This window comes from Vitis vinifera, chromosome 4 (genome assembly GCF_030704535.1).
Source record: "Vitis vinifera cultivar Pinot Noir 40024 chromosome 4, ASM3070453v1".
NCBI classification, from domain to species: domain Eukaryota; kingdom Viridiplantae; phylum Streptophyta; class Magnoliopsida; order Vitales; family Vitaceae; genus Vitis; species Vitis vinifera.
In genome coordinates, this window is record NC_081808.1 from 4,630,293 (window position 1) to 4,645,961 (window position 15,669).

Here is a 15,669-nt window from a genome sequence, read left to right on the forward strand (position 1 = left end):
CATGGTAATTGCTCCTAACTATCCTAAGCCCACCCCATTAAATATTCTAAAGGAGACCAAGGGAATTAGGAAAATAAGTCAATTCTCTCTCTTTCTCTCTCCCTCCCTATTTCTTTGTTTGTTGCCTTTTCTTATTAAAAATATCATGATTAACTTAATCGCCGAAGGAGTGGAAGCTTATCTTCCTATCTTTGCTTGAACCGATCCCTATTCATCCCTTACAGTAAGTGACGTGCCTCTTAGTGCACATATTTACTTGTAGAGCAACAAAGAAGCTGTACCGGTTACTTCATTAATAAAATTCCATGAAGATGTATTAGTCACTTCATTAATAAAATCCCTAAAAGGGCCTTAACAATGAAGCTTGAAATTTTAGGGTTTGCTCGAGGAAAACAGTAGAAAATGATGAATTGAACATATGGGGAGTGTGCAGCATAATAAAAATAAACATGAAAAAGATAAAAAAAGATATTGAAAGATTAAAAAGTAAAAGAAAAGAGTTAACTTTTATCATTGTTATGACGTCTCTACCACCCCACGTGCATGCAACCCAATACTCATAACTCATATGTATCCGTTAATGCAAGACATTATTTTTTCAAAAATATTTCACTTCAACTTTTGTGTTCCTCCATATATTTCAAATTTTCAACTCCCTATCTTAAGAAGCATTTCATACTCTAAATATCCAAAACGTTACTAGAAGGTCATGACACTGTATATCATAATAAGAACAAAACATTAAATAATTCCATATATCTTTTTACTAAAATTAAGAATCTAACATTAAACTATCTGTTGTGCTGTTCTTAGAATCGGTTTAAACCCCAGATGAGTTTTCTTTACTTGGATTAAAAATTAAAACTTAAAAATCCAAAATCCAGGTGAGTTCTTATTTGTGTGGAAAAGCATTTTGAAGGAAGGATTATGGCTTAAGTATGAAGATATTAAAAGAGGAAAGTATAAAGAATGTATACGTTAGGGAGGGCATTGGGGTTTGGTCATGGTCATGCATGGCAGCATTTCCCAAAGAGAATCGAATAAGTCTCTCTTTCCTTTTGCTTTTTCACAGTTTGCTACAGCCTTCTTTACCGGTCCCCAAGAAAATGGTGGGTGCATGGTCTCATGCCCTATTTTTTTTCCCATCTCTATTTCATGGAGAGTAGTGGTGGGCTGATGCTACCTTCTCTTTTGAGACCGGGGACGGGGGGAGGGGGGAGAGAGACAGAGATGGATTCAAAATGAATATAAGAGGAAAAACTATATATACACACATATATAAATAAATAAATTAATTAAACTGACAGTGAAAAAGCCATTGCAGTGAAGGTCGAAGAAAAGAAAAGATCAAAAAAGAAAAAAAGATGGTCAAATTGAGCCTCGAAGACTTCTCTTCCATCATCAGTTTCGACTATCTTTATCGAAACTCTACCATTTCCTTTCTTTAATTTTTGAAACCCTCATTTCTTAATTATATCTTCCTCTTATACCATCAAAATATGGCCATATAAAGAGAGATGTCATCTCTTTGGATATCTCAATCAACCTACGCAACCTAATCAAATTAAATAATTAAAATAAAATAAAAGCCCACGTCCTTCCAAGTTATTGCCATGCAACTTTTTACCTCGGATTCGGCTACGGCTTCGATTGTTGCCAAATATCTCCCTCCATTTCATGAAATCTGACATGCACGAGCGACCCCAAGAAAAATAAATAAATAAATAAAATTGCAGACATCAATATTCGTGAATATTAGGCTAAGAATTCTGGGTGGTTGAGGAAGCAAGATTAGAAGATCATTTAAAAAAATCAAATGATAAAATCCTAATTAACTGTCATTTTTTTAGTTCATTAATTGGCTGATTTTTTTTATAGAAATCCAGTACAGACCATGGATGATATAAAATTTCTTGTTCCATGACTGTCCAAAGGGAAAAGGATCCAAGGTTTGAAGCCTAATTTATGTGCAAATAACAAGGCATTATACCCATCTGAGCAGGAAGCCACCGGTTTCTTAACCCCTTTTTCATGAGATCGATGCTGGTTTCTGTGGGCCGGACATGGCGGACAGCCACTTTACACTGCCATGTTGTGTGATCAATCATGGGAATGAATTGTTTGATATAGAGATCTTGAAGAAAACTTGCTCCACTCCAAAGTGTAGGACATATCCATGTACTGGGCCACTAAAATTAAGCATATTCATATACATATACATATATATATATATATATATATATATATATATATATATATATATAAAGCTCATGTAACATGATGCTCCATTGTTTTGTTAAAATTAGGGTTAACCCCATTTGACTTGTGTGGGGAAAAAATATTACCTAAGTACACAAAAAAAAAAAAAGAAAAAAAATGGAATATTCAAAATTGAAAAGCGACAGCAATTTTTCCTCAACAGTAAATGTTAGGATGCGTGGGCTCAAGTATATTACTGAAAGGAGACATGACTCCTAGTGATTTTTGAGATAAGAATAAGCTGTGGGGTCTTTTTCTTTAAGGTTATATTTTTAATGTATGGAATATCCATTTTGTCTGGTGAGAAATAGTGGATTTTGTTCCTCCTTATCCAATTTTTGAGTCAACAAGAAAGCACTTGTGCGATACTGTGCTTTTGTGAACCCTAATTCACTTTACTAACTCGTCATCTGAGGGCCCTGAGTGCCATAGTCAAAAGGTTTTTCTATGAATTCTTGGATGAGCTTCTTCTTGATTAATGCCTAGAGGTTACATTGCATTATATCTTGTTTTGCCATATATGTGGGGACATGGGAGCTTCGATCGGCTTCGCTAAGCTTGAAAAATGAAGGTTGAATCTAATTCAATGTCGGGCTCTACTTCATCCTTGTATTCAATCCATCCATTTGCAGGTTGAGCTGTGCAGCAGGTGTATGCCCATTTTCTCAAATGCTTGTGAATCTGCATGCAAACGGATTTTGAATCGTTTGTGATAAAGTAGAAAAGGAAGGGAAAAATGGTCGATCGAATTTCGATTTCAATTTGCATGAAAGGATACCAATGCAACTTAACAAGTGCTAAGCTAAAACTACACACAAATTGTAATGCAATTGGGTGTTACAGTTAAAGTGCATTTTGTATGTTCATGGAGCTCTAATGAAGAAATTATTTGATGGGTCTGAACTGGGGGATCCTAAAAACTTCACAAGAATTGAGTATGGCCAACATTTCCCTGATAAAACCATATAATAAATGAACATAAAGTTACATATAACAAGCTTTTGAATGGATAAAAGAAGGGTATTTTCGGAACTCTCTGGATGTGAGATTTGAGGGAGGGTATGTGCTCATGCACTTTCATCTGGTCTCTACACCCAAAAGAAGGTATAAGTTAGAGCTTTATCAAAATTTTCAAAAAAAATTTCCATCTTTTGGAATCCATCTCAAAATTTCTTTATCTCTTTTTCTTATTTTAGGTTATGTGATTCCATTCTTCAAGGATGACATTGAATGATATAAATTTTAAAAATAAAAAAGAAAGAACATCCTTAGCCCTCCACGGCTACCTCGATCCTCGATTCTGGAGGCCTAAGCAACTATATAAACCACCTCAACCCACAAACCAAAATCACAAGTGCCCTAAACTATCTCCTCTTATTCTGCTACTAGCTAGCCGTTCAACTACAATTGATCCACACCGCTTTTTCAACTCATCCTTGTCTCCATGTGAGTCCCTCTACATCATTTCTTTTAATTCCAATATGCTTTTCTATGTTCCATGCATATAGTTTCAAGGCCCTGACCCTCATTTTATACTGTTCCCCCCAAAAAAACCAAGTAGATTTACCAACTCTAATGTGTATAGTTTAATATTATGTATTCCCTAGCCATAGTAACTTAATTTTTATTTAATTGACATTATTATATTTTATTTTTTGTGAAATTTTAGAGAAGGGAAAATGAGCCGACCAGGAGATTGGAACTGCAGGTCATGCCAGTATCTGAACTTCCAAAGGAGGGACTCGTGCCAACGCTGCGGAGAGCCAAGACCCGGTGACAGGGGAGATTATGGAGGTTTTAGTAGGGGCAGTTCATCGTTCGGGTTTACTGGCCCGGATGTTAGGCCTGGTGACTGGTACTGCACAATTGGAAACTGCGGAGCACATAACTTTGCCAGCCGCTCAAGCTGCTTCAAGTGCGGTGGGTTGAAGGACGAGTCATCTGGCGGATATGAGGGCGATATGTCTCGCCCAAGGGGTTTTGGGTTCGGTAGTGGTGGCAGCAGTGGCAGTGGCATTGGCCGCTCCGGGTGGAAATCCGGTGACTGGATTTGCAACAGGTGAATAATTACCCTTCTCTATTCACCCAACTTCATTTGATCATGAGTTTAATATTACACTCAAATAATATAAACATGCATGCATATAAACATATATATAGTAAAGGACTTTTTTCTATGAATAAATATGATTTGGGTTTATCAAACAGGTCTGGCTGCAATGAACACAACTTTGCAAGCAGGATGGAGTGTTTCAGATGCAATGCGCCTAGGGACTCCGGCAACAAGTCTTCATATTCATCATAAGATTTTCCCTTTTTGGGTAGGGATCTGATCACTTGAGTTCAGTCACTGTATGTACATTTAATCTACAGTATAAGTATCCCCTCACTGTACGAACTTTAAAATCTTTCTCGATTTTCAGGTATGCAGTCCATGGAGAGAATCAAGATGCACATCTAGCTACTGATCCCAAGTCGCTCTTTTTCGCTCCCAGTACTGGCATCAATCTTTCCTTTTTTTGCTTTTGTTTTGTTTTGCTTTGCTTTGTTTTGTTTTGCTTTTATTTTGAGTATTTATCATCTAGGGAGCTTTAGATGAATCATGGTTGAAAGACCTATGGTCCAAGAAGAGCTAAATCATTGAGCATTTTGTGAGTTTCTTATATCAAGTACAGCCATGTAGTGATCTGTTGGTTGCATTTAATCTAATATTACTAGTGTCTGTGTTTGAGATGGTTTGCTGCCTCTCCCTCTCTCTCTCTCTCTCTCCCTCTTTCTCTTCCCTCTGGAATTGTTACAACATTTATGGTACAGGATCTGCTTTTTTTCTGGGAGTAGTCCAATGAATTTTTGACACTTCTTTTTCCAATTATAACTGTCAATCAGCATTATACATATCTGCAAAGCAATTAAAGGAAAGCCATTCCATGGACCACAATGGGAGCTTTTTGATTAAACCAATGCAACAGAATTATTAGATATAAGTTTCAAGGAATACCCATGAAGTATATCTTTTTTAATTCCCTTTAATTCAATTATTGATCTTTTACCCAAGCATAATATTTCCAAAAGATGAGCCATCTATAGCTTCAAAATCTAATGTCTACACACCATGGTACCACCATGGCCACTACTAAGGCTTCTTCTGGATAAAGCAAAACAGGCATCCATCGATTCGCTTTAATCAGTTAATCATTGTTCATCACCAGAGATGGACCATGCTCTTGTACTAAGTGTGGGTCCTCTTGGTTACATGATGACCCAACCCAATGTAAATTTGGTAATCTGGAATGAGTTCATTTATCATGTATTAAGGCATCATTTTAGGGTTTACTGAAAGATTTGGTTTTGGATTTTTGATCTGAGAGCTGAGGTGATTACAACTAACCGCATTCTTAAAGATGGTGGAACTTTCTTCATAAGCTTCATGGAGGTGCATGGCTATTATATACAAGTCACGTAAAATCTTGTGCTGTGTTTCTTTTCTTAGTTCCTGACTAGGCGAAGTAAGAGATGCTTAATTTGGATGATATTCCCCATGAAGATATGTAGCTTCCAATCAAAATTTAACCCTATGATGATTTCTTTTAGGCTCTCATCGGGTCATTTTTCAGAGGCCTAGCTCGTTCTTGGAATAATTAATTGCCTCATAATTCCATTGAATTTGGTGCATGCCACCTCCTAGTTAATTATATTTGATTGCACACTAAGATGGACTACAAGTTGCTCCAACTCACATGGGTGAACAATTGTATTTTGTAATTATGATCGTAGCTTCAAACTGGTTACCAAGGTTACTAAGTTATGTTTCTAAGGGATTGGAGTGGAGAAATTTGGTGTAGGTCTGCATATCAACTTTTCAGGGACTTGAAAAATTCAAGGCATTATTTTCTTCATTTTACTCTTCTTGATTCTCTCTTCCTTAGCTCCCTTCCTTCCATTATAGTCACGAGAACTTTCGTCTAAACATTTTGCACAAATGATTCATTTATCACATAATTTAAAATGACATGAATCATTAGATTCAAAATAGATAATATCTATACTATAGTCATGACAGATAAACCAGAATGAGAACATGTGTGATCACAACTACCTTGTCTCTCAACTTGTCTTTGTTTTTATTCATATGCATGTGGAGTTTGTGGAGACTCTCCTTTTTTTGCCTTCTCATGCAAAATTTGATCTCTTCTTCCATATATAGAATAAGAAACAAATCGATAAGTAAAGATGTATTTAGGGATGTAAAGATTCATAAAAATTAATTTGACTTACCCATAACTTTTTATTTATTTATTATTCTTACATTAAAAAAAAATAAATAGGAAAGAGATTTGAAATCACAATATGAAAAGCTCAAATCTAATTAAGTGTTTTAATGGTGTTTGTCTCTTTAAAAAAACTATCATGTCTTTATGCTATTTATAGTTTTTCCTAAAAACTTTCTCCTGTATTCTTTGTCGATTGAAATGAACTATAGGTGACATTCTTGCCACCTCCTTTAATGAAAGTAGGGATGTATGTTCCACACGCACTCATGTACTTAGTAGCATGGTAGATGAATTGTTCGAACCTTTATGCAAGGGGTTTTTGTCGTGTGATTGGACCAAGCTATGATCCTTCCAAGTTTCACATGTGTTAATGAGAATAGCTGAGTAATTTCTTTATCTTAAAGTAAATTAAAAAAACCATCTTTATAGTTTTCACTTGTATTTTAATTTAGCCTTTAATTTGTTTTTCCAAATAATTCAATGCTTAATTAGTCCAAATGTCAAATAATTGCCTTTTATTAAGATTTTTTTTTTTTTTCAAAAATGAATGAAAAAAGCCTTTATGTTCAATAAAAATATATATATAAACGTGAGTTTGATCTCATATCATAATTTTTACATGTCTAAATCATATGCAAAAGAATCTTCTCTCACAATCAATGTGTTTGAACAAAGAGAAATTTATTTATACTTTTTCAATATCATGTAATCATGTGGTCATAAATAGCATAACTCATTCATATTATGTTAATTCTCTTTCTTAATCATCCTTTAATACCCTTTTCAAGGAGTCCTTTCAGGGGAAGCCATCTTTTGAATGGGTAATAGATAGATCAAAGTTGAGATATGATGATGATGATGAGAAAATATATTGGTATGCATTATTGGTGTTATTATTATTAAGATGATTGCTAATCCACAAAGAGGGGAGGGACTATCTCAAATATATTGAATTGAATTAATGTACATCCAATTAACGAAAGATCTTAGAAAACATATATTAAACCTTGAATTCACATAGGATTCGGAAGCTTTTTGAAGCATACATCTCTCGTGGGTTTCCCCATTGACCTCATGGGTAAGTGTTTTAAAGTAGGGAGGATTAATATTATTGGTCAAAAAGTAACCACACATTCATTAGTGTCTCCTACTACACTCCATTATTTAGCTTTTAGCAAGATTCTTTGTCTCCCTTTGAGCTTAGCTTTATGTTATTTCATATGCTTTGTTGATGTTTGTCAAAGTACCCCTTACACCACCTTGTCACCTTGGGCTACGCTAGAGTGTTGAAAGCACACTCCATTTTGAGCTTTCTTCATTGTGGCAAAGACACACACACAAGGAGAGAGAGAGAGAAAAAAAGAATAAAACCCACCTTCTAGTATGAAATCTAATATTTTCATTCAATTTTATTTGGATAAATATAAAATTAAAATATGATTAAATAAAGGAATAACATGATTAGGGTACAATAAATATAAACAAAAATATGTAAAAAAATTTGTCTAAAATACAAAGAATATAAAAAATTATGTTCAAAGTAGTAGTATAAAATTTTTGCTTTTGACAAAAAAAACTCAGAGATAATATATTAGCTAGTAATCTAAAATAGTTATTATGCATAAAAAAAATTCCTCCATGCTATCTAAGATTAAAAAATAAAATTTATTAGGATGAAATTATGAATTATTGAGTATTTCTATAAGTTTTGATGAAAATAATTGAATCCATGTAGGATGGAAGTTTGTTTTAGCTTTTCACAATGACGACAAATCAAATCAAATTATTAGAATTATTTTTGTGCAAATAATTTGTAAAATTCTTTATTGAGCATTCCAATAAATCTCGATGAAAATGATTGGATCCATATGTGACGGGAGTTTGTCTTGACTTTTTGATATGACGGCAAATCAAAGAGTGAGAAAACCAACGCAAAATTAAGTTCATATGCTTTCATTGTTAATTTTTCATAAATATAATTTAATTATTTATTACTCTAAAAATAACAAACATGTCTCCTCTTTTAGTCTCATGGATGACCTCCTAATAATCAAAATTGCATCAAATTAAGTATGAAGTAATTATAAATTAATTAAGAGGGAGAGGGCAATGGACAAGACACATGATAGATTCCCCATGGCCTTGAAAGAAGAAGAAGTGGAACAACTTTAATCATGAGTTAAAATGTCAGTTTTGGGGACCAAAGCCAAGAAATGAGTCAATTGAGGGGATTAGGGACACGGAGTTGAAGTTTAAATGGGCACTGTGATGGTCAATGGTAACAAAAACAAGAGCACTTTTCTCGATCTTTAATGCACGGAAAAAATGTCCTATACTTTTTTTAAGCTTTTTCTTTTTTCTTTTTTCTTTCTTTTTCTAAACTAAAGCCACACTCCCATCTTTAATTAATTGCTCTCACTCAACTTTGTCAAGTGCCCATTCAACATCATTCATTCCTATGCTTTTAACTGAAAAAGCCTTCACAGTGTCACATAAATAAAATGAGTTCCACCCACCCATAATTACATCCATTCTTCAATTTAAAAAAAAAGAAAGTGGGTGCTTGGACCTTCAAATTTTGGGTTGGCCAACCAACTGGGTTAGAATGTGCCAGGCCCACACCTTAAGGCCTGATATTGGGCTGGGCCGGATATGGAGCCCAGTCCATACGATAGGGCCTCAAGCAGATTGGCGATGATGCATGTAAAGTCAACTCAGGTTTGACCCAGCTTCAACTCAAATCAGAGATTTTTAACCTCACTTCAATTTAGGGTTTCTCTATGATGATAACATGTTGAGAAGACGTGGCTACATAAGTTTTAGTTCAGGGAGCTTATTTTTTTAGGGTGGGGGGTTTTACTGTAATGTTTGTGTAGTCACAAAATTGTCAAAATGAGAGATTATTAGTATTTTAAACTAGACAAGGTTGACAATTTTGCTCTAAACCCACACCCCTTACAGCTCGTTTAAACGTTCGACTATGTTTTTACTATTTGATACTATTTGCAAAGTTTTTGGGAGATTTGGTAAGTAATATTTCATGTGTATTCAATGTTCGTTATGTTGATTGGTAGATCGATATTCTTGATCAAGTTAATTGACAACCGATAAAATCTAAATGTACGTAATTTTAAAATTAAGATATAACAAATCTCTTTATTTATTCAGTGAATCAAAAGCAAACTTTCAATTTCAAAAAACATGAATTACATGGGAACAACGTCCACAAATATTGGTCTGTTTAATTCATACATTGAATAGGAGTAAAGCACATTCATCTGTGTAACAACGTACATTTCATATATATACACAGATGGATAATTCAGCAGCAAAAGTAATTACTTAACAGGCTTGCCTGAAAATATGGTTTGTATGAGAGTGAGTAGGAGGAGTATAACTGCAGCAATTGTAGACGCCCCTCTCCATGGTGAACAGAAATAGTCATGTCTCAATGCTGCCTTCCACCTGTTCCATGGAACATCGCAGTATTCACTTAGGCCTTCAGTTACATCTGCAAGATAGAAATCAGTCCCTGTAGTAGCATTAATGAGTAGATTGTTAAACAGATTCGTAACCGCAACGTTGTCGCCCAGCAAGTTTTCAATAATTCCCTTGTTAACAAGTACATCAACGTCTTTAGTCGTGTTTATAAGTTGATCCATGAGGGTTATGTAGTCGGTAATGTAGAGGCGTTCTCGGTAGTGACACTGCTCAAAGGCAATGAGGTTTCGAAACAAGGGTTCACACTTGTCATCCAGCTTTAGCCTTGGGATTTTCAGAACACCATCACTTCTTCTATAGACGATATCAAGTAAGCGTTCTTCTTTTGAGCCCAATTCGAACCTCACCCCTGCCTCATGGAGCTGTGTTGCGGAAGGTATCATGAATTTGAAGTCTGATCGGTTTTGTGGCCTGGTGGATGAAGGTTGCTGACAAACTATTAGCAAATCAACAAAGTGCTTTATTTCTTCACGAGTACTAGAGACCTTCTTTGCAATAGTTTTAATTATTTCTTCACAACTTTTGGCTTCTGGCATTTGCGAATAGAATTTGAAGAAGTTGACAGACAAGAGAAGGAATGAATCGTAGTGATTTTGGTGTCGTGGAACTTCCAGCTGGCTGTAGAGAGTGAGGAGAAGAAACAATGGAAGCTGGTTTTCTAGTAAGGTCATGTCGCGGCGCACATCATAGATCAACCATGGCTTGTTGAATATCCGATCATCTGGTTTGCCAGTACGACCGTTCCAATTCTGAAAGCCCAAGATCACTTCAATGATGAAGCAACCATCCACTAGAATCATCTCCACAAATTCTTTGCTGCTCATGTTTATGGGCTCCATGTAACAGTCTCGGGCCGTTTTCTCCTCCCTGGATATAATTTCAACACACTCCTCTAAGGTTTTGCGGGTTCTATGAAGAAAATTTTGGAGGTACCTCAGCTTATGCTCTTCCATGGCGATCAAGTGCTCTTCGCCATGATGTAAGGGACCGATGGAGACTACTCTAGGCGTGTAGGCTTCCATATTTACTTTCCGCAGTTTCTGTGGCACTCTATATATACAGCATGTAGCCGACAGGGGAGTCAACCTGTCCAACCTTCCTTGAAGAGAAGTAGCCACTTCTTTTGATGACTTCTTCAACATTTCATCCGAAGCATGGTCTTCTTTTCCAGCTTCTCCTAGTGGTTAAATAATTAACAAAGATGAAGTAATCAATCAATTCTTCCTTCAAATCTTATCACATTTTTGGCTGTTTGGAAAAACCTAAAACTTATTACTTACTCACTCAACTTAACTTTTATTTTTTTACTTTTAAGTATCCAAGTTGTTTAATAAAGTTATATAAATTTTATTTTAAATCATTAAATTGACACATTTGCCTTTATCAATTTTAACTAATCTTTATGTTATTGATTTTAACTCATGTTTATTTTTATTAATTTTAAGTAATAAATTTATTTATAAAACATCCATATTTAAAATATTATAGTTACATAAGATAATCATAAAATATTTATTATAAAAAATAAGTAATAGATGTGAAATCATAAATCTAAAATATACTCTCACTAATATAAACAAATAAGGTAAAAATGATTTGAGATTAAAAATAAATAGGAGAATTACCTTTTGGGGGTAGATGGACCCCCAAATTAACAAAAGATCCATATAACTCTTCAAATTGAGTTGAAGGACATGAAATAGTAACGGACAAATATACTCTTTAAGAATACATATAAAATATTTTATAAAATTAGTTAAATAATTTTTTTTCAATAATTTTTTTAAAATACTAAATTAAATAAAAGTAGTTTTCAAAAATATTAAATTAAATAATTTTTTTTTCAAAAATATTAAATTAATTTTTTTTTCAAAAATATTAAATTAAATTAAAGTATTTAAAAAAAATATTAAATTAAATATTTTTTAAATATTAAATTAAATAAATTTATTTTAAAAAAATATTAAATTAAATAAATTTATTTTAAAAAAATATTAAATTAAATAAATTTATTTTAAAAAAATATTAAATTAAATAAAAGTATTTAAAAAAATATTAAATTACATAAAAGTATTTTTTTAATATTAAATTAAATAAATTTATTTTAAAAAAATATTAAATTAAATAAAAGTATTTTAAAAAATATTAAATTAAATAAAAGTATTTTAAAAAATATTAAATTACATAAAAGTATTTTTTTAATATTAAATAAAATAAATTTATTTTAAAAAAATATTAAATTAAATAAAAGTATTTAAAAAAATATTAAATTACATAAAAGTATTTTTTAAAAAATAAAAAATATTAAATTAAATGAAAGTATTTTTCAAAAATATTAATTTTTTTTTCTCAAAATCAACAAAGGACATTTTTGGAAATACTGAAGGATGACATCCTTCAACTCAATTTCCATACTTTCATTGGGTCTTGAGCTCAATTTGAAGAGTTACATGAACCTTTTATTAATTTGGGGACACATCTACCCCCAAAACATAATTCTCCCAAAATAAATTAACTATTATTTTTAACTCAAATAACTTTATGTATGACTCATAATAGCTTATTAAATCATTAAAATTGATATATATATATATATATATATATATATATATATTGGAAAAGTGAGATTTGATTCACTAATATGAAAATATATGGTAAAAAAAACCCCAAATATTTTAAATTAGACTTATCATCATCTATTTAAAAATAATTTGAAATACATGCATTTTTTAATGAGTCATCCAGTTATTTCAAAAAATGTTATTTTACTTGTCATATCATTTAAATCAATTGACAACTAAACTTATTTGTATAAATGCTTCTCTTCTTTTTAGATATTTTATTATTTTATTATTTGAGATTTTTTTCTCTAGAAACAAACACCTCGTGAGATTCTTATTTTAATTTTCTAAAAGTTTAGGAAATATTATGTAAAAAAATCCTATTTAAATAGGATTAATTTTTTTATTTCCTAAAATTTTAAGAGGGAATATTGTCAAACAAATTCTATTTAATTATAATCATCAATTCAAAAAGTAATAAGGTTGTTTATTAAATAATAAATAATAAATAATAAATTTAGTGATATATAATTATGATTAATTAATTTAATATAAAATTTTATTTATTTATTTATTAATATACTATATATCAAAGTACAACCATATTGTAAAACATTTTATATCTAAAACGCTCTTACAACAAATTTTATTCGTTATTATATTAAACAATTATTAATATTACATAATAAATATAAATTTATTATTAGTTTATTTATTATCAAGAATATGAATTTATTTTTAACTTATTAACACTATAATAAACTCTCTTTTTTTCTTTTTCTTTTTTTCAAATTCTTACTTTATAATGTTTTTAGAGAAAAAAATCCCAAATAATAAAGTAATAAAATAATAATAATAATAATAATAATAATAAAAATAAAATATCTAAAAAGAAAGAAAATATATACATGGAAAAGTCTAGTTGTCAATTGATTTAGATGACATGACAAATAAAGGAATATTTTTGGGAATAATTGAATGACTCATAAAGTGTATGTATTTTAAATTATTTTTAAATAGATAAAGATAATACTAATTTAAAACATTTGAGGTTTTTTTCTATATATTTCATATTAGTAAATCAAATTTCACTTTTCCATATATATATATATATATATATATATATATATATATATATATATATATATATAATCAAATTTAGGGTTTTTATAGGATGCATAAAACTACATTATCTTTAATAAGTTAATTTATTTATAAAATTGCACAATAAAATAAAATAAAATAAAATTTTCACTTCATGAGTGAATTAGAAATTGATATATAGATTGCAAGTCTGTCTAATTAACTTATCTGTTACTTTTTTTTCTCCTCACATATTTGTTAGAATGCAACAATATTGTTTTCAAACCCAAAAATAAACCACCTAAATGATGACACTTGAATGCTACAAAAGTCTTAACCTACCCTCATTAGATACCAACTGATTTTCACATGTTGGAGGTGCAACAATGTTCATTACAATGATGCAAGGTATCCATGAGTTCCTTTAAATGACAAACAAATTGAATACAGGCAAGCTCACCAGAAGCGCTACCCTGCAATGAAATGGTTGTTGCTTCTCTCTGAATCTTTGCTGCCGATTCCATGGCCGCTTGTGATATTATAACACAGCGTAGTGGAAAGAGTGTATCTTAAAACCTTTGTTTCTTTGTTTCTTCATCACTAGCTTTTGCAACGAAGGGTATTCAGCACCTGCAGTCAGATTTTGGATTCAAATGGTCATTACTCTCAATCAATAAAGATACTGGAAAGCTTCCTTTTTCTTGGGAAGTATACTCTGCCTTTTGTTTCTTCTTTCACTCTTACCACATCCACTCAATGAGGATATGGAGGATAATATCTGTGTGTGGGTGCACATGGAAACAAAATTTTCCACAGAAATATCAGTGGTCAACGCTTGCATTGACCGAGGCAAAGCTCAGTGTTGCCCAAGTCAAAGCTCAAAAATGAGCATCCAGGGCAAATTTGCCCCTTGTTAATAACCTTGCACTATATATACATATATTAAAAATTTTCATATACACAAAATATTAAAACAATACTTTAAACAATAAATTAATTATAATTATTTTATAATTAAATAAAAAAAATTCATTTAATTAAGTAACAAAAAGTTTTTAATATCATTAATATATTAATTAAAAATTAAAAAAATTATACATTTATCATTATTTGTTTTATATCATTTAATACAATTAAATTAAATATATCATAATTTTAATATTAAATATATTCTAAAATTAAACATATTATAATCAAATATCACAATATTATTATCGAATAATATTTGATGTAATTTAACAATCAATGTACACTTATATATATTAATTTATTCAACAAAACAACTTTAAAATATCTATTATACTTCTAATTTCATTTTTAAGAGCTTTATTTATATTTTCAAAAGTTTTGATCAATTTTAAATCAATCAATATTTTGCATTAAAATATCTGTCGATATATCTTCAATATATCGTAAAATCGAACTATCGATATATCCGTGATTATCGATATTTTTATTCTTGATGAGGATAAGGTTAAGGGTGGGGCTCAGAGGACGCACGTCCTCAAAAATAAGAAAAAGAGAGAAAACAAGAATTTGGGGAATTTTCTGAATATATATTATATATCTTAAGTCTTTCCGATCAAGTTCAAGTTGTTTGTTTTAAATCAAATAAAATATTATCCCGTTTGCATGTCAATCAAGGATGAAAATATCAGTAATTACGGATATATCGATATTTTGATTTTATAGATATACAAAAAAATATTGGTAGGTATTTTGATAAAAAAAATTAATAAAATAAAAATAAAGAAAATGATATAAGAAGTAATAATAAACATTTAAAGTTATTTTTTTGAAAAAATTAATAAATTACCATAAGAGAAACGATGATATTTAATTAAATATTTTTTAATTTAAAAATGTTGAAATTTTATTTTTGAATTTATATTTGTTTTGTATTTAATTAGTATACAAAATATATAACAAGATAATTAAAATTAAATTATTTATAATAATTTTATTTTATTTAATTATCATGTGAGAAAAGATGA

At 30.9% G+C, this 15,669-nt stretch overlaps 2 protein-coding genes across 4 annotated transcripts in view; one reads left to right on the top strand and one right to left on the bottom strand.

Moving 5' to 3' along the window:
- The first annotated feature begins 3,538 nt into the window (after positions 1-3,538).
- On the top strand, positions 3,539-4,992 carry LOC100268075 (uncharacterized). Its single transcript, XM_002282488.4, has 4 exons — positions 3,539-3,705; positions 3,929-4,318; positions 4,468-4,580; positions 4,683-4,992. Exons 2-3 carry the CDS (start codon positions 3,939-3,941, stop codon positions 4,562-4,564), a joined length of 477 nt encoding a protein of 158 aa, XP_002282524.1. The 5' UTR covers positions 3,539-3,705; positions 3,929-3,938; the 3' UTR covers positions 4,565-4,580; positions 4,683-4,992.
- A 4,680-nt stretch (positions 4,993-9,672) lies between these two features.
- Positions 9,673-15,669, bottom strand: part of LOC100247552 (UPF0481 protein At3g47200) — a 35,158-nt gene continuing 29,161 nt past the window's right edge. Inside the window, exons 1-2 of one of the 3 annotated variants that reach the window (XM_010650342.3) lie at positions 14,136-14,412; positions 9,673-11,205 (exon numbers count right to left, since the gene is read on the bottom strand). In XM_010650342.3, the coding sequence (XP_010648644.1) occupies positions 9,869-11,205; positions 14,136-14,199 (1,401 nt within the window). In that variant the 5' untranslated portion in view covers positions 14,200-14,412 and the 3' untranslated portion in view covers positions 9,673-9,868. Of the gene's footprint in view, positions 11,209-14,135; positions 14,413-15,669 lie in introns of those variants that run through there. The other 2 variants (XM_002282494.5, XM_059736240.1) reach the window with 2 other exon arrangements.